Raw genomic sequence first — 22734 nt, 5'->3', positions numbered from 1 at the left:
TAAAAAATACTTAATTATAAAATATTTTGCAAAAACAACTAAAACGTGACAATAGGGGTGTTTTATTTATTTTTTATTAGATTAAATCCCAGCTAATCTCAGCTATTCTGAATGCTGATTGGTCGATTAGGTAAGATTAACTGAGATCTCAGGTAATTAAAACACTGCTAATGTTAGCAACGTAATAAGTACCATAAAATAAACAAACAAAAATGCGTGCACTTGCTTTGGGTATCACGGTCAAATATCGTTTGTGACAAAGGTATTATTACCGAATAATATACAACTTAAGTAGAAATAGAAAGTAATAAAAGAAAAATTCCGTGATTTTCTGATATTGAAATAAAACGCGGGAAAGGCAAACTACTGAGTGGAGCAATGCCGCAACGTGTTGCAGCGCGACGCTTAACTTAAGCCATTCTATCACTACCCTCCCCACTCACAGATTATAAACAAAGATCAGTGGAAGCGAAATACTGTCCTGTTTTCCAACATTAAAAATGTCGATAGACCAGTTCCGGACGTGGATAAAAAATCCGCCCGATGTAATAGCTAAGTACCTACCCGGACATGACCGGTACAACCGGACAGTTTTTAGAATTTCTCCATTGAAACTACAAAAACAAAAAAAAGCACTAAAATCGCACAGAGAATTGAAAGTACTAGTAAAACTCAGAACACAATTTTCAACGCCGTGAAAGAAACCACAAAACTCTAAAACAAAACGGAATGAGAAACATTAGATATTCAAAATTATAGAATAGAAAAGTAATTAGAAAAATAAAATGAGAACGTGGTCAAAAAAGGACAAATTGTAACATGCAGCAATCTCTATTGATTTGTGGTGAAACTAAAGGATAGTATCCTATAAATAAATACTTTCAGTATTTAGTCACAGTAATGTAGATAGATAGCGGTAACTTTGTCGGTGAAATTTGCGGACACCCTGTACATGTAGGTAAGACTGTAAGAGACCCAATTTGATGAGCCGCTCGTGGATATAATTTCATATAAGATCATATGAAATAAAAATGGACACTCTTATACTCCACGGTAGAAATTATAGAGTAATTCATCGCTAGCTTTTGGACTAGTAAGGGGGATGAAGCGTGCCGGGAACGAAAATCCATTGGCGTGTCTGCGTAAAAGGCAACAAGATATAGAAAATATTGAAAAAATATAATAAAACATAACATCTAATATTTTTTTACGCTTTGCTATAACCGGCACTGATCCATTTTAATTATTACAGCATTTTAAAACGTCCCAGTTGTGTTTTTTTAATTTATAAATTTATTATAGCCACGGAATTAGACACCTCGTCTACGCTTATGCTATGACGTTTCTCAGGACGGGTAAATCAAGTCCGTTTACACCCACTAAAAAAGTATTTCTCTATTCCCTACCAAGTGCAAAAGACAGAGATAGAATATAGATCGACGTTCAGTGTAACTCAGTCTATAGACGATTAGAGATTTTACCGACGTGCGTAGCGAGCGGCACAACGATAAATAATATTGAACTGTTATAAAAATCATTTTATATTTTATACGCGTTATAGTAATAGTGTTTTTATATTATGTCTGAGTCACTCTCTATAATTTCTACCGCGGAGTATAGTTAGGGACAGTTGTTTCATTTCGCGCCATTATTCCATGGCTAGAAATTGGCCTCAATGATTTGGGATCGAGGGGGATTATCTCTCTTTTTCCTGCCTCATCTCCTGTAGGCCTGGACAGCCTTCGTAGGTGGGCCCCATCCGTCATCCGCTTTGTGGGACCTCCTTTTGTCCTGGCTGGGCCCCGCCGGCTAGGGCCCTTTCTTCTGGCGCTCTTCTTGCTTCGCCTGCTCGTCACTATTGTTTTGTTTTATGCTGTGCTGTTACTGTAGAAACCATGGAGACTACTCAAGGAGTACGAACTGCATGTAAACAAATCAAATTAGAGTGCGCTAGTATCCCACATACCCCGAAATAGTGGAGGGGAGATAATGAAAAGCGGCAGTTTGAATTAAAAATTAATCGTGTCGTTTTTTTGATGTTAAAAATTTTAAAGTAAATAATGTAGTTTACTTTGAATTAGATAAATAAATATGTAATGAAAATGTCAGTGCACAAGGAACACTAGCGACCCTTGTGGCAAAGAGTAGAAGTAATGTATACTATTACATTATCAAATTTTGTCAATTTTTCCCGTACGAGTTCGTACTCCTTGTATAGTCTCCCTGGTAGAAAATTCTAATGCATAATTACAAATTCATGGTAGATCTATTTAGTCAAAAGGGTTGTTTAAGAATTGAAATTAATTTATTTTTAATTACCTATTTTGAAGGTATATTTTTTTAAATGTTTGCCTATACTGCTTCTCCGAGCTTTGTTTCCAGAGCAATCCAAAACAGTTTTCAACAGTTGGACTCATGCACATTCCGATATAATGCTTACATCTGGTTCAAAATTCATTAATTCGAATCAAATGAAATTGCCTTGGTCCATTGCAAACTGTTTCTAATGCACTAGCAACAATGCTATTATTGCCCTACTCAAATCCAAAAAACGAGCGGCAAACATTTCTTCATTTGTGCAACCGTCTAATGTTTGGGGAAATAAGTTAGGCATTTAGGAGAATNCCGTCGTCTACCCCGACCGCAAATGCGGCCGGTGTTGGCGCTTTGTGGGACCTCCTTTTGTCCTGGCTGGGCCCCGCCGGCTAGGGCCCTTTCTTCTGGCGCTCTTCTTGCTTCGCCGGGTCGTCACTATTGTTTTGTTTTGTGCTGTGCTGTTACTGTAGAAACCATGGAGACTACTCAAGGAGTACAAACTGCATGTAAACAAATCAAATTAGAGTGCGCTAGTATCCCACATACCCCGAAATAGTGGAGGGGAGATGATGAAAAGCGGCAGTTTGAATTAAAAATTAATCGTGTCGTTTTTTTGATGTGTTAAAAATTTTAAAGTAAATAATGTGTTTACTTTGAATTAGATAAATAAATAAATATGTAATGAAAATGTCAATGCACAAGGAACACTAGCAACCCTAGTGGCAAAGAGTAGAAGTAATGTATACTATTACATTATCAAATTTTGCCAATTTTCCCATATGAGTTCGTACTCCTCGTCTAGTCTCCCTGGTAGAAAATTCTAATGCATAATTACAAATTCATGGTAGATCTATTTATTCAAAAGGGTTGTTTAAGAAATGAAATTAATTTATTTTTAATTACCTATTTTGAAGGTATATTTTTTTAAATGTTTGCCTATACTGCTTCTCCGAGCTTTGTTTCCAGAGCAATCCAAAACAGTTTTCAACAGTTGGACTCATGCACATTCCGATATAATGCTTACATCTGGTTCAAAATTCATTAATTCGAATCAAATGAAATTGCCTTGGTCCATTGCAAACTGTTTCTAATGCACTAGCAACAATGCTATTATTGCCCTACTTAAATCCAAAAAACGAGCGGCAAACATTTCTTCATTTGTGCAACCGTCTAATGTTTGGGGAAATAAGTTAGGCATTTAGGAGAATCTCAAAAAGGATACTTTTTTCGTGTACTGCAGTATATTTTTAATCTGTCAATACTAAAACCTTAGAAAACCTATCTTATTCAAAATATAAAACAAGCAGTAAAATTACACAACAAATTATCTTGTTACTAGTTAAATATGCTTTTTACAAAGCAAAATATAAAATAACTATATTTTTTTAATACATAAATCTTATACAATAATAAAATTTCATCTATATTTATATATTTATAATACATATAAACTCCTATATACATGAGATATAAAATCGATCGATATAGTAACCGAATAAGATACATTTTAAAAGAAATAAACTGGCAATACTTAACACAAAATTTTCAGGTACCTTGATAATAAGTGATGTTTTGGTCAACTAATGTGTTTTAAATTCTAAAACATTGTTTTGCACTTTTCAAATTACAGCGGTTAATATAATAAAGTATAAATAAAAATTTATATAAAAAAATAAAATTTACTTTTAACCCTGCACGGGAACCATAAAAACTTCCATGAATCACATACTCTAAATATTTTCAGATAGGGACTTTTCGTTACGAGTATTATTAAAATTTCAAGTATCCAATTGTAATCATTTTTGAATATTTACTTAAAAAAAATAATAGCAAAGACAAGATCTTTAACAAATGCTTAAAAAATTAGAAATATTTTCAATTAGTAACATATTTAGTGAAATGTTGTATTATGAACTGCATACTATTCAATATAACATTAATTACATTTTTTTTTAAACATGAACACTATATTTTTCAGTTACTTGTCACACGGTGACTACCTACCTTTAAATGAGCTACAATATATTCTTTAATTATACTTTGCCATCAATAACGAAGTATTTAAGAAATTAAACAAAAAAAGATACTAGTCTTCAATTTCATCAGGATGCATTAGGTACCCACAAAGGAAGACACATTTTGGCCGAACTGATGTGCTGCGGACATTTGTCGTTATGGCAAGATTTTTTACTTGCTATCGTACAATACAATATTTTTTTAATTTGTCGGAGTATTTTGTACTAGCTATAATTACAGGTCGCATCAAATCTAAAATATTTGACCACTAATTCAAAGTGAAAATGAAGAGCTATGTATTTGTAAATCTAATCATTCATAGACCAAGTTGGCCAACCTGATGTGTTAGACTTCGCCAGTCGATGCCATTAGCCGATAATGCCTTTCCAGGTGTGGGTACATATTGAAAATTGAAGTATCACACTATTATAACTTGCCCACCTTCTGACGAAAACTTTAACACGATTTACCTTTATACAATTTCGCAGAAAAAGGGATGATGACAATTTTTTTAAATTAATCACTTCATTAAAGGTCACATTAACATTATTTTTATTTTAATATTTGTAAACAAGCCCAAAATTTTAAATTACAAATTGAACCATAATCAAACTTGATGGTTTGGTAAATTCAAAATACAAATATCCATAATTGATTTTTTTTTTAAATAAATGTTCACTACTAAAAAAAAATATTATGGACTGGAAAAAATTAAGTTAAAGAAATGAATATTGCACAGTTTTAATTGATCGTTTACATGTTGTACAAATTAAATATAATGGGTCTCTTCATATCTCATTTTTTTCTAACAGAGTTTAACCAATGAATAATGATTAAGGAAATTTAGGTATAGTACGTTTTTATCATTGTCCTTAGTTATCCACAATTTTTGTTCCTTCCAACAATATTAGAAAAATCTCTAAAAATATATTACTTATTTTAGAACAATTAAATGTTAAAAATTAGATTTTTTATAAACTTTAAATCGGTAACAATAGCATATTACAAAATAATTCTACATCCCTTATTATCACGTTTTCATACCATGATCAGTTAAGTATGTGCAACAATAATTTGTAGGAAATTTTCATATTTCAAACTTTCCTTGTATATTATACTAAAATTTGATGGCATATTTTACGTTTAGTCAAATATGCTTTAACGAAATGTCGCTCTTTTTCAATCCACACGATGCCAGGGTTTAATAAAAACTTTGATGTTTCGACAACCGTTTCATCAATTAAGCTGAAAACTTCAACGGTCATGTTTTTTAAGGCGATAATTACACTTTATTTAAAAAAAGAAATAGTATATTGTGCATTAAGTGCGCTCATCCGGTCAAGTGGGCAGTAGACAACCGCACGAATTGCACATACTATTTTTTACTACGAATGCGGTGCAATCTTATGGTCCAGGGGCGAAGCCCCGGTAGGGTCCACAGACTTTTATTCAGTTTAGATTGACATAAATAACTGTCATTTAAATGTCTTTTTAAAAATAATATTTTCGAGTGCGTATTTAAATTTTTCGTGTTTTATTGTCAATTCACCGGCGATAAGTGTAATTACCGCACGCAAATAGAGTAAGCAAACTGCTATTTACCGACCTAAAGAATATGTGAAAAGATAGGACTTATCCCTTATGAGTAATAAAAACACTTTTATTCTTTGACGCTGACATTGCCAGAACAGCAGACGAAACTCAGAAGACACTGACGACAACCTGACAAGGTCAAACAAACCTCGGATTCGGACTCAGCGTCCCCAAAAACATATAATAATCATGTATGCCTCCACCATAGGGGATTTTTTCGGTTTGACCTTGAAATGACCTTTAACCTGGCCTGACAAGGTCAAACGAACCTCGGATTCGGACTCAGCGACCCCAAAAGCTTATAATAATCATGGTTGCCACAATAGGGGATTTTTCTCGGTTTGACATTGAAATGACCATTAACATGACCTGACAAGGTCAAACGGATCTCGAATTTGGACTCAGCAACCTCGAAAACATAAGGATATAGTGGTCTAGTTCAATGCACAGAATTTTTTTTTTTTGTGGGGTTGTGTAATCATTGTTTTTTTTTTACTGTGAGCTAGTAAAAAAATTTTAATAAACATTAGTGGTTACATATTTTTTTGTTTGAATTTCCAATATGTCAAAAAACGAAATGTTCAGGTTAGATTTGTTCCACCAGTAAGATGTAACTAGCGTTCTCTACCAATGATATTTATTTGAAATGCATAACTGCTGAAATTTTCAATTTGATTGATGAACAGTTCTTGAAATATCACTAGAATTCAAAGATTTTTTTCAAATCTTTCCATCTTTCTTCTTCAAGAATCTCTCATTCTCAATAAAACAAGCTGAATTTCAGTGTCTTTCTTTAAATGTGTTTCGCACCAATTCGAGAAGAATCACAATATCAAAATAAATTATTACAAAATGACCTTCAAAAATTTACAACATGCGAAACACGACACTTGCTACAAAGCCGCTTTTTTTTTTTTGACTAAACTGATATGTTTTTTAGTACCGATACTAAAATAAAAAATTTAGCATCACAATATTTCTAATTTCTTAAGCGTCTTTTTGTTGTCATTTAACCACGACTGAATTCCTTATACATAAAGAAATGAAATTGTAAATGCGGTAAATTCAATTTCATTCTCAGATCGCAACAGGGTTACTACAATAACGTATAAATAAAAAGTGATCGCAGTCAGATATTTCGAGTTCAATATGAACCGAACATATTAATGTACAAGCACATCCTTGCTGTCAGATGTGCTGCCTTGCCTCGTCGGACTCAGTAGTTCCTGTCTGTCACGCTCTCTCTCCCTCCCGGGCCTGAAGGCCTCCAAGAGCGCCTGGACCCTGTCCTCGGAGGGCTCCCACCTTTGGTGGCCAGCACTGTTCTGCAGCCAAACGATAACCGTGCCGTGCACTGATCGAACGTTTAGCTCTGATCTAAAATACAAGGAAACATAACTCTTACGAAAAAAGTTTTATAGGTAAGGCGACAAAATATATAAAACCACTAAAATCGAAGAAGTCATTTCATCTACGTGTGTTTGATTTTCTTTTTTTTTTGTGCAATTGCTAATAATTAATAACATTTATAACATTGTATATTTATATTCTGTATATTTTCCATTCAACAATTTCAGGATTTCTCCTTTTCTCCATGCAGATGTTGACAATTTTTCTATTAGTCGACTATGATAAGACCTATTATCCATGACAATCACTGTGTCAGATTCAATGAAAGGCAAAACAGATGTAAACAATTTTTAAAACAACCCACTTTTCATATCCTCCCGTTCGTCACGACTCGAATATATTATGCTGTTCTTTCCTAGAGGGTGCATTTAATTCTGTAGAAAATACTTCTAAAAACGCTGGTACCGATGTTTAAATCTTACCAAACTTTGGAGTCTATATTGTTATTAATTATTGGAATAATTGTGAAAATATGTCCCACTTGTACGCTTATGACATGCACTGATACAGAAAATGGGACAGGGGAGATTTCATGAGGTCAAAACATGCAATCCACTTGTATATATTTTTATACATGATAAGCAAACATTGAATTGGCTACGAACAATAAAACTTTCCAAGAGAAAGAGCACAGGGTCAACATATTATCGGAACATTAGTTAAAATTTTGGTTTGATTTGTGACTCACTACCTACTATCTCGGACTTGGAGTATATCAGATGATTATGGCAATGTAAATACCAAAATGACAATTTTAAAATAAATATTACTCACTTATTTAAAACGTGCTGAAATCCGTGTCGAAATTCATGTTCAAAGGCAGGTATAGTCACTTGTTTCCTTTTAAATTGACTCGATTCGAGCCGTTCAAGTGCGCTGGGTGTAGGTTCTCTATAATCGGGCATAAGAACTACAAAACTAAGAGGTTCCGGGCTGTCGCCAAGCAATCGTTCCATGTGATTCACGGAAGCTTCCATCAATTCCTCACTGTAAGGCGGATGGGCCTCGAAAGAACCCGACACGGCTTTCAATTGTAAAAAAGACCTAAAAACCTAATTGAATATACTTGCTTTTTTTTTAAATCATAATCATTACCCCCTACTTCCAAAATATGAATCACAATCCGCAAATGCGGAACAAAATTGTTTGAAGTAGCAATTCAGTGGTGAGGCAAAGCATTCGAATGTAACACCGAAAGTTCGATTGAGACATTCGAATACCGTGACTGGAAGGGATTGTTGAGTGTCCTGAACGTCTGAATTTGCATTATTCGATGACGGGTTTAATCCCAGGAAGGTGGCGTACCTCTTCAGCATGACCCAGACCCTGGGTATGAAAAGTTCAAATTTCCTATCATCGAAGCAGCTATGCCTGTATAAATGTTCCTGAAATGAGGAGTATTAATTTTTTACACATCTTAATTTTTTTTTATTTGCTTATTTTATAATACTGAAAAAACTAGAGCTGCAGTTTTTTCTTTGGGATTTTTAAGATTCTGGAAAGTATTTAAAAAGACAATCAAGGCATATAAAACACTTGTCTTACTAGCAGTAACCAATGAAATAGATGACATCGAATTGTAGTACAGCATTGCTTACTTTACTCTTGCCATTTAGCGCCTTCACCTATTCTCTGTAATCTGTCATGTTACAATTACCAAATTTGGGGCCTCTAAAATATTTGTATTTCAACATGTCTTTAATTGCGTTTCGTTGGTATGTAAACGACAGTGAACAATATGGCAAAAGCACGAAGAGCAAAACAATGGCGTGAGTTTTAAATTTGCCTTAGCATTTTTACATGTGTTAGGTATCGTACCCTGTTAACATTAAAAACTTTATTTATAACTCGAAATGAATATAAAAAGTATCTGTGCCACATTAATATAAATAGGTTAGTGGCGGCTCGTCAGGTGATGCACCACTTCATACAAAATTCCCGTTTGGTTGTACAATATAAAATTATTTTTAATTTTATATAAATTTTATAATTTAGGTGTAATTCTATATTGAAAATGTATTGTGTTTGTTTGTTTAATACGCAGATATAAACAGAATAGTTGGGCGTGAACACCTTCTAAAAAAACATTGCCTTCGTTGTCCTCAATTTTCCAGATGGAAAATTGAGGACAAAAAGGATTTTTTAAATTGCGTGAGACCAATAGACAACGTGTACGTTCGAAAGTATCTGTGATGTTATCTCTTCCACCAACTTCTACCGATACTACTGATTTTTTGGGTTGGAAAAAAAGTAGTAATATAGAATCAGAATAATCTGCAATAAAACGCTGAAATTTTGTACTCTGGTAGCAGTATTGTGGGAATAAAAGACAGTTTTGACTAGTGTTGTGTATTTTGTATATACAGTATGGTTTTTAAAACTTCCCGATAATAAAGGGAGTGATTTTTCAGACAAATTTAAGAAAACTGGCTAATTTTTAAAATACAGTGTTAAATTTTTCCAATAATATTGCAAATATGCAAATAATTCCAAAGATAATTTGAATTGATGTAGATTAGTTAAATAAAGGTAGGAATTCACTGAATTTTTACTACACCGATCGTGGAGCTACTGAGAGAACTGGCATAGAAAATTGTTAGTTGCATTTGCAATATTTCCGAAAAACTGACGTTGGTGAGAAGCATTTTCATTTAGATTTTATAAAAAATATAAATATTAGTTCGGCTCCTTTTTGTCCCCAATTTGCCACCTGGAAAATGGCGTTTCCAATAAAATACATACTGGATCATAAATAGGAAACATTTCTACAATTATTATACAAAACAAATATTACCTAAGAACAGTTACAATCGAGCACTGGGCGACGGGTATTGTATAAACTGGTTAAAGGCAGGCGATGGGCAATGCCGTGATGCCGATGACAATGCTGAATGCTGCTTCAATATCCGCATCACTCGCTCCCCCAAGCCGTAATTTTCTCCCATGTTGGCAGCCTCGTTGCCATGACAACTGCCATAAACCATGCTTCGAAGAGAAGCGGAATTCAGACTGATTCGATCTGCATCACTTGCGTATACTAAACGTTGTACGGTATGAGGTTGATGATCGCACTCAACGAAGGCAATGTTTTTTAGAAGGCGTTCTCCGCGCAACTATTATGTTTATTTCTGCGTATTAAACAAACAAACACAATACATTTTTAATATAGAATTATACCTAAATTATAAAATTTATATAAAATTAAAAATAATTTTAAATTGCACAACCAAACGGAAATTTTAGGTGAAGCGGTGCGTTACTTGCGTCATCTGACGAGTCGCCACTGATATGATCTAAATAACGAATCACCCCCTTTATTAAAAGTTTTGTGAAAATGGAAATAAATCTGCCACAAATTGACAAATTGTCGACAACGTTTAGGACATGCAGAAATTAGATTTTGTTGATTAACTCTGAACTATTCCAAAATTGCATTAACATTTTACAGAAATAGTAAAAATTCAAAATTAGAAGCAATCGCAACTGTAACTATACACACAAATTTGGTTTTTAGACTAGTGGGGGAGCGTACTTCAATTCTGTAATAAACAACGTTACTTACCAATTTCTGCAAGTGTGTACTATTAATAACAAGGGTATCTCCCTGAAATCTAAGCAAAGCTTGATCCCTGTCGGGCAGATATTCAACGACTGGCAGTCTTGGACAGCCAATGGCAAACTGAACGGGATAACACCACACTTTTCGTGTGGTGTGCATTGACATTGGCGGGGGTAACTCCATTCCGTGTTCTTTTAATATAGCGTTGGATTTCTCTTTTACCTTCTTTGCATATTCTACTGACAGATTATATATTTTTAAACAGATTCCTTCAACAGATGCTTTTACCTAAAAATCGTAAAAACATAAAAGTGATGGCCCTGTCTTATCATCTGTTAAATGCGATAAAACGTTTGCTTACGGTTTCCGTAAGATGGGGCTGACACTGCTGTTTCAGATGGGCCAGCCTATCTTGAAAGTCGTCATATGTCGCCCCTACAGTTTTCCTCAACCACTGGAATGTCTCGTCGACGTTCCATTTTACAACTTTCCTACTTTCAGCCTCTGCGTTTCGAGATTCCATAATCTTTTTAGCTGCCTCTGCATATCTTGATAACTGTTTCCTGGCATCTCCAGTAAATTTTGGTCTAACTAATTTTATAGGTATATCATTCATTATTTCCTTGTACATCGATAATGAGACTTCAGGATAACAGTTGCTTGGTAAAAGAGGGTCATAGCCTATAAACAGATAATTTCTAATAAAATGCATTAAACAAGTAGACCAGTAATTATTAAACAATATACTATTTGTTTTATAGGTGTCCATGGCAGCTTTCAATGGCTGGACAATTTCTGGGCTGATTGCCGTTGATGTTGTTCGTTTAGACTTTTATTTTGTCTTGAGAGACATATCTCTCCCTTTTTCAGTAGAATATGTGAAACTGGAAATTAAGTCCCTTGATTTGAATTGAATTTCAGTGCCTGATTTTTAAATATATATCCAAATTCTAGGTAGTTCTAAATATTCCTCTAGATTCAAATTATTTAGACTTTTCTGTATTTCTGTTGCTTCTCTATAGTCCGACTATTTTCTAATGGTTAAGTCAAGAATGAAAGTTATCGTTACCAAGAATATATAAATTCACATTTGACAAATTTCTATACAAAAAAAGTAAATTTTTAACTTGCAATTGAAAAACTATTGAAGTTATGTATACATTTTATCTCGTAATTTTTTCAGTAACAATTTAATTAAATTTAAAACCTTGAAAAAAAATAAGATTTTTTAAATTTCCCAATAGTTTAGCAAGGAAGGTTTTATAATCGTTAGATATACAGGACTAGAGAATCTGTATCATTGTTAACATTGCCCGGTTTTGGTAAACGCAGCCAGGAATAGCGTGGTCAACATCGTCAGATCTAAAAAAGTCTGCCATCGACAGGCAATTTGTTACTTGAACTTTTACAGTAGGGTGATACATGGAATAAATAATAATAAACGCTTAATTCATCAGATCTGAGGGCATTGATCGCAACGCCCCCTGTACCCTGATAGTCTACAAACGTCAAAATTTGTGGGCGTCAGCCCTTACTTTTACCTCTCTAATAATATGTATTACAATTTAATAAGCAATTACTGTCTTTGCAAGGTGTAAGACGTCTTTTTGCATTTTTCAATTCAGTCGAAAAATTTAATCTCAGCTGGGGGACAGAGATTTGGTCTAAAAGTCATATTTCTGCTGAAAATGGACATCTGGCAATCTCAGTAATACTTGTATAATATAAAAAGTTCGTCTAACCTGTATCGATAACTTTCCTTTCCATAAGCCACCTATTAAAGGAGTCCTTAGGTGCATCGATTGATTCTCTAGAATGACATAATTCCTGATAGCACTGTCTCAGTTTGGCAAGCAAACTACATCGATAAGCTTCGACTTCCGGATGAGAATGCATATATGAACATGGAGCTCGTTCAAGTATAATCACATTCGTCGGAACATCTAAGTCCCAGGGTCCCGCTAACACGAACTTTTTAACTTGTGGTCCGCCTATTTCTTCAGAAGCTCTTCGTTTGGCTACGGGAACGGGAACAGAGGTATTAGGCATATGAACAACAGGAATAACAGGTGCAGGGGGAGGTGGAGCACAAATGCCAAGCGGATCGGTTATAGGATCAAAATGTGGCTGCGGTTTAACCATAGGCATTTCCCATAAACTTTCTCCAGTCAATTTATTCCAAAAATAAGGGCGGTTTTCTCTCTTGGACCAAAATTTTTTCCACCCTTGTTGCTGTAATTCAAAGGGAAGCTCATACTCTACGCCGTGGCTTAGAGGTGCTCCTTGAGGAGAAGGAATTGGCATATGTTGAGGAGGTATCTGAACTGCACTATGTTCAAGAGGAGGCCACAAAGGCCTTTCCTCTGGAGTTACTTTAACGTCTATTTCTTCGTTCATTCTTTGTTTTTGTTATAAATCTGTGTTGTTTAATGATTTAATACAAATCAAACGGTAGTTAACATCTGATCTGTTGTGGATTAGATTTAGTTTGAAAAAACATACCTTGGATAGTACATTTCATACAAAAATTTTAAGTTTTATAACACGTAAGAACATTCAGTCATGAGCTAGGTAGAAAAATTTAGTACACTGCTTCTTAGGACGCCATTTGCTAACTGAGAAAAATGCTAAAAACAATCGAGAATTGCGCATCGTGAATGAAGTACGACGGTGGCGACCCTTAAAAGAATGTTTGAATTATCAATTACCTATTTAGAATTACAGGAAACTTCACAAAAATGTGACAACTGACATTTGGTGATGTGATACATTCTAACCTTACTTTATCATAAAATATGTATTTTATGTTGTAAATGAACGAGCCTTTACTTTAGAAATTATCAGAAAGTATTTATGAAATATATTCGTCGTATAAACTGTACAACTAATAACTTTTTTAACTTATCAGCTGTGTTGTAATCATACATTATAAGCACCATCATGGTTCGAAAGAGGAATGGTGAGTTGGGGCTCATTTTTTATATTGTGTGTAAAATTGTGATACATTAAAAAAATTATTATTCAATGTTTTTTTATTAAAATGTAAATGCGGAATTTGCCTTTTTTAGAATTTGATCATCTCACGCTCGAGGAAAGAAAAGTTATTACAGTGGCAGAAGTTGTCCAGGAGCTAATTAAAGCACAACAAAATAAGAAAGATGTCAACTTAAATGCTTTGAAACATAAAATTGCCTCAAAATATGGTATTGAGACAACACCTCGATTGGTAGATATTATCGCAGCAGTGCCAATAGATTATAAGAAACTTCTAGTACCAAAACTAATGGCGAAACCTATTAGAACCGCCAGTGGTGTAAGTTGTAACAGATATTTTGAACCATGTTATAAAATATGCTTTTTTTTGTAGATTGCAGTAGTAGCAGTAATGTGCAAACCACATAGATGTCCGCATATAAATATGACTGGAAATATTTGTGTATACTGTCCAGGAGGTCCAGATTCTGATTTCGAATATTCCACTCAGAGTTACACCGGTTATGAACCTACTTCAATGAGGGCAATAAGGGCTCGTTATGATCCTTATCTGCAAACGAGACATCGATTGGAGCAACTAAAACAATTAGGACATTCCGTTGATAAAGTCGAATTTATTGTTATGGGGGGAACTTTTATGAGCTTACCAGAGGATTACCGTGATTATTTTATTAGGAATCTTCATGATGCGCTGTCAGGCCATAAAAGTAGTTCTGTTGAAGAAGCTGTAAAATATTCCGAGAGATCTAATACAAAATGCATTGGTATTACTATAGAAACGAGGCCAGATTATTGTTTAGAAAGGCATTTGTCTGATATGCTGAAGTATGGTTGTACCAGACTCGAAATAGGTAAGTTTTAGAGTATAAAAAAATATAGTTCACAGAAATATGTTTTGTTTAAATTAAGCTCCAATTAAGCTGCAAAGAAAATTAACAATGTTGAAATACTGAACAACAACTTTTTTATTGCTACTAGAAGTGGCATTGAAAAAACATAAAAGTCTTCTGTCTCTTTTACATGAATATTTTTGTTTCGTTTCTCTGTATACATGATGTTTTGGAAAAGAGTACTATAGAGTAGAGTAGTAGAGTAAATTCAAACGCTGATGAAATATCAGGAAAATAAGAATATACAGTGAAAATCGGTTATAACGACCTTCAAGGGACCGTTTGTTTACGGTTGTTATAACCAATAGACGTAATAAGCAATTATATATATTATTTAAAATTTTTATTGAAAAAATGAGAAAGTTACAATATAAATCTTCAAGTATGTATATGTATTGATTTATGTTCAGATCTCGCTTGCTTCATTTTTAGTGAATTGTTTTTGAATAGACTTTATTTTATTCCTATTCTTCTAAATTATTGAAATCTTAGTGTGACTCGTCACTTTTTTTTGTTATGCTTGCTTAGTTTTTCCGTTTTCTAGTCTCCATATTATTTGTGATTTTTCTTTATTAAACACTGTTCTCTTCGACATTGTGATAGAAAGTGGTAATTAATACATATAATATAACTGTATGTGTAGATAAGTCATAATTTGTCCTAAACGTACTAACTGGTGTCAAAAGCGTGGATGCCGGCAGGGCAGGCAAAGAGCGGTGTATTGGTTTTAAGTTTTAATGCCGTATTTCACCATTGGTCGCTATAACCGATAGATTCTATGGTAAATCCGAGATGTTGTAAACGGTATTGAAGTAAACGATATTTTTAATATGATATTTCTATAGAATTTTATCGGGACCTCCAAATTCAGTCGTTATATCCAATAGGTCGTATAAAGCAATGCCATTATAACCAATTTTCACTGTATTTTCCTACGGATTATGGGCCTATCATCTTTTGTTTTTGAGGTACAGGTCGTCTAAAATAATTTTTTTCAATCAAATTTTCTCCATATCTTTTCCCACAAAACAATCTAATGCAATAAAATTTGATATGGTACATATAAGGTTTTGTGGAGTTTTAAACGCGTCAGTGTTATTAGTTTTTGAGCCTTTGCTAGAGGTCGCTAACTTCAAATTTTAATATTCAATATTCAATAAAGTGACTGATAACAATAAAAATGTTGAATTTAGACAAACTGTTATACTCAATTTTCTTGTGATCGGTATTACCTATATATTTTTTAAGGTGTTCAATCTGTGTATGAAGATGTAGCTTTGGACACTAATAGAGGACATACTGTTAAAGCCGTTTGTGACACATTTAATTTAGCAAAAGATGCTGGATTTAAAGTCGTTGCCCATATGATGCCAGATTTACCCAATGTTGATCTAGAAAGGGATATTGAGCAATTTATTGTAACTATATTATAATAATTTTATTTTATGTTATAAATGTTTGACCTATTATAGGAATTCTTCGAAAATCCAGCTTTTAGAGCTGATGGTTTAAAAATTTACCCCACTTTAGTTATTAGAGGAACCGGTCTATATGAATTATGGAAGACTGGACGTTACAAGAGTTACCCGCCTTCTGTTCTCGTCGATTTAATTGCTAAAATTTTAGCCTTAGTTCCTCCATGGACTAGAGTGTATAGAGTTCAAAGGGATATTCCTATGCCCCTGGTCAGGTAAATGAAAATTATGATAATAGCTTTGTTTGCGGTAGGGATCCTGTACATGTTCGGCACAAGCACAAGCTTAGTCCCAATTTCGAATGATCATATTTAAACAAAGCTTAAACTCATCCTGAACTAGTCCGGGATTGGTACCGCGAACAAAACGAATATTAGCTTTAACATATAAAGATATAAAAAATGATGTTATTTCTAGTTCTGGTGTAGAGCATGGAAACCTTAGGGAATTAGCACTCAGCAGAATGAAGGATTTGGGTTTAAAATGTAGGGATGTGAGAACTAGAGAAGTTGGTATAACAGAAATACACGAAAAAGTTCGTCCAAATGATGTGGAACCTATAAGAAGGGATTATTATGCTAATGGTGGATGGGAAACTTTTTTAAGTTACGAAGACCCTGAACAAGATATTCTTGTGGGGTTATTGAGGTAAAGCAGACCCCTATAATTGTCACGTTTAGTAATTTGATGGTTTTCAGATTAAGGAAATGTTCAGAGAAAACAACGTACCGCCCAGAATTATTAGGAGGTTGCTCCGTAGTTCGTGAATTACACGTCTATGGAAGCGTGGTGCCTGTAAGTGGGCGAGATGACACCAAATTTCAGCATCAGGGTTTTGGAGCGTTGCTCATGAATTGGGCAGAGCAAATTGCCATCAAAGAGCATGAATCTGTGAAAATCGTCGTGATTTCTGGTGTGGGGACGAGAAATTACTACAGGAAATTGGGATACGAGTTAGAAGGCCCTTACATGGTAAAAAGTTTAAAGTCTGGGGAATACAAGAGCTCACTTGAATTAGTTGATGGAGATCGTCTACATCTCAGTGAAAACGCAAATCCTCTGATTATAACGGATGATGAGGATGAGAAATGGTTGGAGGAATTTGACAAAAATTATGCCGCACAGCACAATGTCTCTTAATATATGCGACTAATTTATATGTAACTTGAGTTTATGTTGCAACAATATTTAATTTAATTTGTTTGAATAAAAATATTAATCACATAAATTGCTCAGTTGTTTATACAGAGTGTTTGCAAACTAAGGGTCGTACCTAATACTTACTAAGCAGAATATGTATGGTAGTATAAATGTTTCGTGAAACTACATCTTAAAGTTGGGTTCATACAATTGCAAATTATAAAATGCAAGTATTATTCTGATAGGCTGATTTAACGAGTATTTTTTTTTTTTTTGAAGGAAATTTGAATATGAAGAAACAAAAAAAATCTTAATCTACATGAGTATAATAGGCGAAATATGTAGGGGATTTTGAAAACATTAATTTTTATGTGATTGTCGAGCATTTCAATTTTTGACAAAAAAAGATTGTTTGAAAATGCTTCTAATTGAACACATTGAACTCCTAATGACATCTGTTAGTATTAGAAAAGTTAGAAATGAAACAGTAGCCCATTAGGCTGTATCTATGTGCCATAGGTAGTCATTTCAGAGCAGCCTGACAAGCCTAGAAAAGCTTAGAATTTTAAAGAAAAAAAAAATTCTCCAGGCATAAAACTTTCCCATTTATTCTAGAAACATCAAAGCATCTTTTAAATCGATAAGAAAATATATTTTTTCTGAAAATTAGATATATAGTGATCTTGCCTTCATTGAATTTAATTCGTGACTATATTAACCCTGCTCTTAAGCTATATCTCTTTCGATGTTGAACTTTGATTAAAGGTAAGTTAGTCTAATTCGTAAAAAATATTTAATGAAACTTCAAATTCATCAAAAAGATTAACTTTAATTAGATTAAAATGCTCCCAAATAATTTAGTTGCCTGTAATTGCCAACCGAAGAAGAGAATTGAAATAAATTTTTCTGTGGAATGATTTATCTTACGGATATGCAATAAGTCAACCTTTCTTTATTTAAAATGAAGTGAGGTTTCATAAAATATGTTCATACATATACCATACCAACAAAAAAAATTGTCAAAAAAACTGTTTTAGTTATTATCAGTCACCCTTGTCACTTGTCAAATAAGTCTGTTCTTTTTCGATTGCTCTGAAACATACAAGTTTTATTGAAAAAAAAAAAAAAAATTAAATAAATTTTTTTGAAGGTCTGAATGATTTTAAAGAAGCAAAAATGTGCTGAGAGCCCATTTGTTTCTAGAAACTTTGTTGATGATAATATGAATGCTACATACAGGATGTCCGCAAATTTCACTGACAACGTTTGACTTCATTCATGATGATAAATAAATACGATCTATGAAAAAAAAGTTAAATAAAAACTTTTTATGAAAAAATTATGAAAATTTACAATGGACGGCCCTTGTAAAACAAGATTCGTCGGTACAAAATAATTTTTGAAGCAAATTATTATCTTCTGCGAAGCCATTTACCAATCAACGGCAAAATTGTAAACGTGCGTTGGGATTTAAATTTTCAAGTTCGTGAGCAGGAGCTAATGAAATGGTCGAAGAAGTTGCTTTTTTAAAGTTTTGTGAACATTAGTTTTACAAACATTTAATTGTCTTCATACACTGCGGATACTTCATAATTTGCATGTGTGGAGTGATGAGAATCCTAAAGAAACACGACAATAATGACATTACCTGATAGTCACAGCAATCAACATCTTGTTTTCATCTTCTACTGAATTTAAAGTTTTAAATCTGTGACACTGCTACGCAAACCGAAACATACAGACCTGCAAATAATGCAATTTTTCTCAAGAATGGCTTTCTGTAGGAAATTTTCTAGACAATTTTGTTTTTAAGTAAAACGACCTTCTCAATGTTGCTGCCCGATTTAAAAAATACGACACTGTAAAAGTTGTGATCACTAAAAGGGAGAGGTAACCGGATAAAACTATCACCCAGTATATCAATTTGACTAAAGCTTTAAGACATAATACGCCATAATAGTCCAAATAAATGTGTCAAATTTTAACGCGATCGGTAAAAGGATTATGAAGTTATTAATTAAATTTTTTTATTTCTTGACAACTTTGAAGGCCTGTAACTCAAAAACCAAAAAGTTTTTATTTAACTTTTTTTCGTAGATCGTATTTATTTATTGTCGTGAATATGCAATCAAACGTTGTCAGTGAAATTTGCGGATACCTTGTATATGAATGAATTATCATGGCGTCTCAGTAATGGTTACAAAAATTAAATGATGGAATTTTTGTTCAATTTTGGAAAATAAAGTCCCCATAAACTTATATTCTAAACAATTTAATTTTTAATGTACAGCATGTTAAAGCTTTTGAAAAATATTAGAAAAACAAAACAAACATTTATTGAGTTTATATGCAATTATCTAATAACAATATTAAAAATTTAAAAAAATTATTAGCAAGAGGTAAATTTCTACATCAATGACTTTTTCGGACTTTAAATGAATGCTTATTATTTAAAATAGTATCTTCAAGAAAAAATCCCCACAATGGTTTTTGAATTATTTTCTATATATTCTATTATGTGGCATTTACTTTAGGCTAAAAATAAACAGTAACTCGAAAATGACTTGTTTTACAAATAAAATGCAGGAGATATTTTTTCTTTAAAATATGTACAATAATTGCAAATCAAATAAATTTTTTAAATAAAATTGTGTTGAATTTCCAAAATTCTATGACGTTGAAATTCTGGGTTACTTAGTAATGAGTAATGACGTTTTCTTATATCTCTGCATTATTTTATGTCAAATATCTGTGGAGATCGTGCTTTTGTGCTCTCAAAAAATTTAACACCCTGAATATAAAGAATTAGGCCATTTAGGATATTAGGATACTCATTTTTTTCAACCATTTGTAAGACACTAAACAGGCTGTTACAAATTCGCTTCTCACTACAGGGATCTCAGAAACGGTAAGAGATACGAAGTAGCTCAAATGGGAGCAAAGTTGCATAATCAGGGGATTGACATTATGCCTCCAAAAAATCAAGGCTAACATGATTAATTTTCGAAATATTTGAGAAAAACTGAAATTTTGGAAATCCGTTTTTGTTTCATATCAGCCTTGTTTGAGGTGATATTGAAAAAAGAAGAACACTTTCTCATGGTAACTTTTTCCCCTCTATCGAATGGCATAATCAATTTTTATACGTAACTTCATTTTCTTAAATATGACCCTAAAAATTTTATTACATTTTTTGCAAGCCTGCACAACCCCCAATACTGGCAGCATCCTCAGCCCGAACCAGATTCAGACGTTTTGTCTCGAAAAATTCATCTTCAATGTATTCGTTCCACTATTTTTTTTTTAGATTTCTATGTTTATTGAATTATCGTACACTCTAAGTGTCGTTAGACCCTGTGAAATCCACAGGGTCTAACGATTACATCACATTACAGTAAAACATTATTAGTTTTAATCCCGTGCTCATAGTTATTTCTAGGTTTCTCGAGTGCTCAAAATTGAAACAAATTTCGATCTAATTTTTTTCAGGATATGCATACACATAGATCTGGCATGCTCTTTCACAGTTGCGGTTACAGGTATAATAAATTTCGATCATATTATGCCTATTTTCATTTTCAACATTTGCCAAAACGGAAAAGTTTTTGAACATTTACTGTAATTTTTTAAGTATAATATTCATTTGGAGTTTTGGTTGTTCATATGCATTTTTAAGAATTAATTTGTCATAATGAAATTAAAATTGAAATAATGTTTTAATTTTGACGCAACAACTTATCGAATTATTTATGACCAGGTGATGGAGATTAAAACTCCACTGTTTTATTGTAACGTGTGATGGTAATAGTTTAAATAACTAGGTGGATTTCACAAGGTCTAACGAACTTTCAGTGTACGATAATTCAATAAACATAGAAATCTAAAAAAAAATTAGATAAATTTGGAACGAATATATTGAAGTGGAATTTTTTAAGACGAAATGTCTGAATTTGGTCATGAAGGCTTGCAAAATATGTAATAAAATTTCTAGGGTAGTATTTAAAAAAATGAAGTTGATGATGGTCTTGGAGAGACGAAACGTTACATACAAAAATTGGTTATGCCATTCGATAGAGGGGAAAAAGTGGTCATGAGAAAGTGTTCTTCGTTTTTCAATGTCACCTCAAACAAGGTTGAAATGAACCAAAAACGGATTTCCAAAATTTCGTTTTTTTTCAAATATTTTGAAAACCAATGTTAGCCTTGATTTTTTAGAGGCATAATGTCAGTTCCCTAATTATGAAACTTTACCCTCATTTAAGCTACTTCATGCCTGTATACAATTCTATAAACAATAATTTTAAAAATTTACAAATAAATGTAACATAACTCCAAGGAAATTAAGGACATTTATTAAACATTTATCTCAAGTCTGGATAGTCCATTATTTGATTTTTTATACGAAGTAACATGGTGATATGCCATTGGCTCAACTTGGTAATGGAGTCATATGTTTTAACAGCATTTGCAAATCCCTCAGGATCTCCATGTTCCATGCACTCCAAGAGGCATATAATGAGTTGATATTCTCTTGAATCCTCGAATGCTGGGTGCATATTAACATAAGTTTGCAGTTTTTGCTTGATCTCAGCTTCTGAACATAGCAGACAAATTGCAGCTCGAAACAGGTAATGTTTAGCACAGTACTTTAATATAGAACTTGCCAGATCAAAGCAAGCTATTTCTTGAAAAATGTTTATAGCTTTGTGGTAGTCTGCGGACAGAGCAGCGTACTCGGCAATTTTCTCCAAGCATTTATTGGCGGAGGAAAAATTGCACTCCTGTTTGTATAAGTCTGCCGCCTTTTCGTAGTACGAAATGGCTTCATCAACATCATATTCGTCTTCTAGTAGCTCCGCAATAATTTGATTGTATTTGGCAGCCATCACAAACTTACCTTTATCGCAGTATATAGCAATAGCTTTCAAATAATATTCTATAGCTTTACTCGAATTACATCTCTTGAAACAATTTGCAGCGTCAATATAATTTGTAGCAGCCTCTACATAGTTATCATTACGAAAGTTCAGGTCTGCAGCGTCCGAGAAGGCAAACCCTGCCTGTGTCCAGTTTTTAGCCATTTTAAACAGATTTCCGGCTCTGGTGTAATACTCGATGGATTCTTCTATTCGATTAAAGTTCTTTGAAAATAAAGTTTTGAAAAATCCTCTGGAATTCATCTTCTTCTCAGCTTCTTGGCGAAGTTGCTGGGCTTTTAATTCAATATGAGTCATATTGTTACAAAATTTTTCATTAACAAAAGCTAATGGTGCCAATTTGGATAAATGTCAAATATTTGTCACAATTTAAAAAATCAAGTAGTTTCATCCATTGATGTATG

At 33.3% G+C, this 22734-nt stretch overlaps 3 protein-coding genes across 3 annotated transcripts; 1 reads left to right on the top strand and 2 right to left on the bottom strand.

Moving 5' to 3' along the window:
- Nucleotides 1-4151: 4151 nt before the first annotated feature.
- Nucleotides 4152-13480, bottom strand: LOC108914165 (phosphorylated CTD-interacting factor 1). The gene is made up of 6 exons (XM_018719898.1): nt 12637-13480; nt 11256-11575; nt 10898-11182; nt 8431-8720; nt 8110-8379; nt 4152-7302 (listed from the first exon to the last, which is right to left on the bottom strand). Exons 1-6 carry the CDS (start codon nt 13289-13291, stop codon nt 7089-7091), a joined length of 2034 nt encoding a protein of 677 aa, XP_018575414.1. The 5' UTR covers nt 13292-13480; the 3' UTR covers nt 4152-7088.
- A 167-nt stretch (nt 13481-13647) lies between these two features.
- Nucleotides 13648-17461, top strand: LOC108914156 (probable elongator complex protein 3). Its single transcript, XM_018719885.1, has 7 exons — nt 13648-13853; nt 13963-14207; nt 14262-14739; nt 16027-16196; nt 16251-16468; nt 16671-16901; nt 16952-17461. The coding sequence occupies exons 1-7, from the start codon at nt 13835-13837 to the stop codon at nt 17391-17393; spliced, it is 1803 nt and encodes a 600-aa protein (XP_018575401.1). The 5' UTR covers nt 13648-13834; the 3' UTR covers nt 17394-17461.
- A 4293-nt stretch (nt 17462-21754) lies between these two features.
- On the bottom strand, nt 21755-22627 carry LOC108914154 (alpha-soluble NSF attachment protein-like). The gene has a single exon (XM_018719882.1). The coding sequence runs from the start codon at nt 22625-22627 to the stop codon at nt 21755-21757; it is 873 nt and encodes a 290-aa protein (XP_018575398.1).
- Between the last annotated feature and the right edge of the window lie 107 nt (nt 22628-22734).

This window comes from Anoplophora glabripennis, unplaced genomic scaffold (assembly GCF_000390285.2).
Source record: "Anoplophora glabripennis isolate ALB-LARVAE unplaced genomic scaffold, Agla_2.0 scaffold610, whole genome shotgun sequence".
Classification (NCBI taxonomy): Eukaryota; Metazoa; Arthropoda; class Insecta; order Coleoptera; family Cerambycidae; genus Anoplophora; species Anoplophora glabripennis.
Note: the sequence above shows the minus strand (reverse complement) of the source record. Positions and strands in the feature narration are given on the sequence as shown.

What these genes read in the sequence shown, in the direction of transcription:
- LOC108914165 (XM_018719898.1), bottom strand. Translation starts at nt 13,291, where the DNA reads ATGAACGAAGAAATAGACGTTAAAGTAACTCCAGAGGAAAGGCCTTTG. An exon ending in AAGGAAAGTTATCGATACAG is followed by an intron (nt 11,576 to 12,636) that starts GTTAGACGAACT and finishes ATCTGTTTATAG; the next exon opens with GCTATGACCCTCTTTTACCA. An exon ending in TCATATTTTGGAAGTAGGGG is followed by an intron (nt 8,380 to 8,430) that starts GTAATGATTATG and finishes TTAGGTTTTTAG; the next exon opens with GTCTTTTTTACAATTGAAAG.
- LOC108914156 (XM_018719885.1), top strand. An exon ending in TTGTACCAGACTCGAAATAG is followed by an intron (nt 14,740 to 16,026) that starts GTAAGTTTTAGA and finishes ATATTTTTTAAG; the next exon opens with GTGTTCAATCTGTGTATGAA. An exon ending in GGGATATTGAGCAATTTATT is followed by an intron (nt 16,197 to 16,250) that starts GTAACTATATTA and finishes GACCTATTATAG; the next exon opens with GAATTCTTCGAAAATCCAGC.
- LOC108914154 (XM_018719882.1), bottom strand. Translation starts at nt 22,627, where the DNA reads ATGACTCATATTGAATTAAAAGCCCAGCAACTTCGCCAAGAAGCTGAG.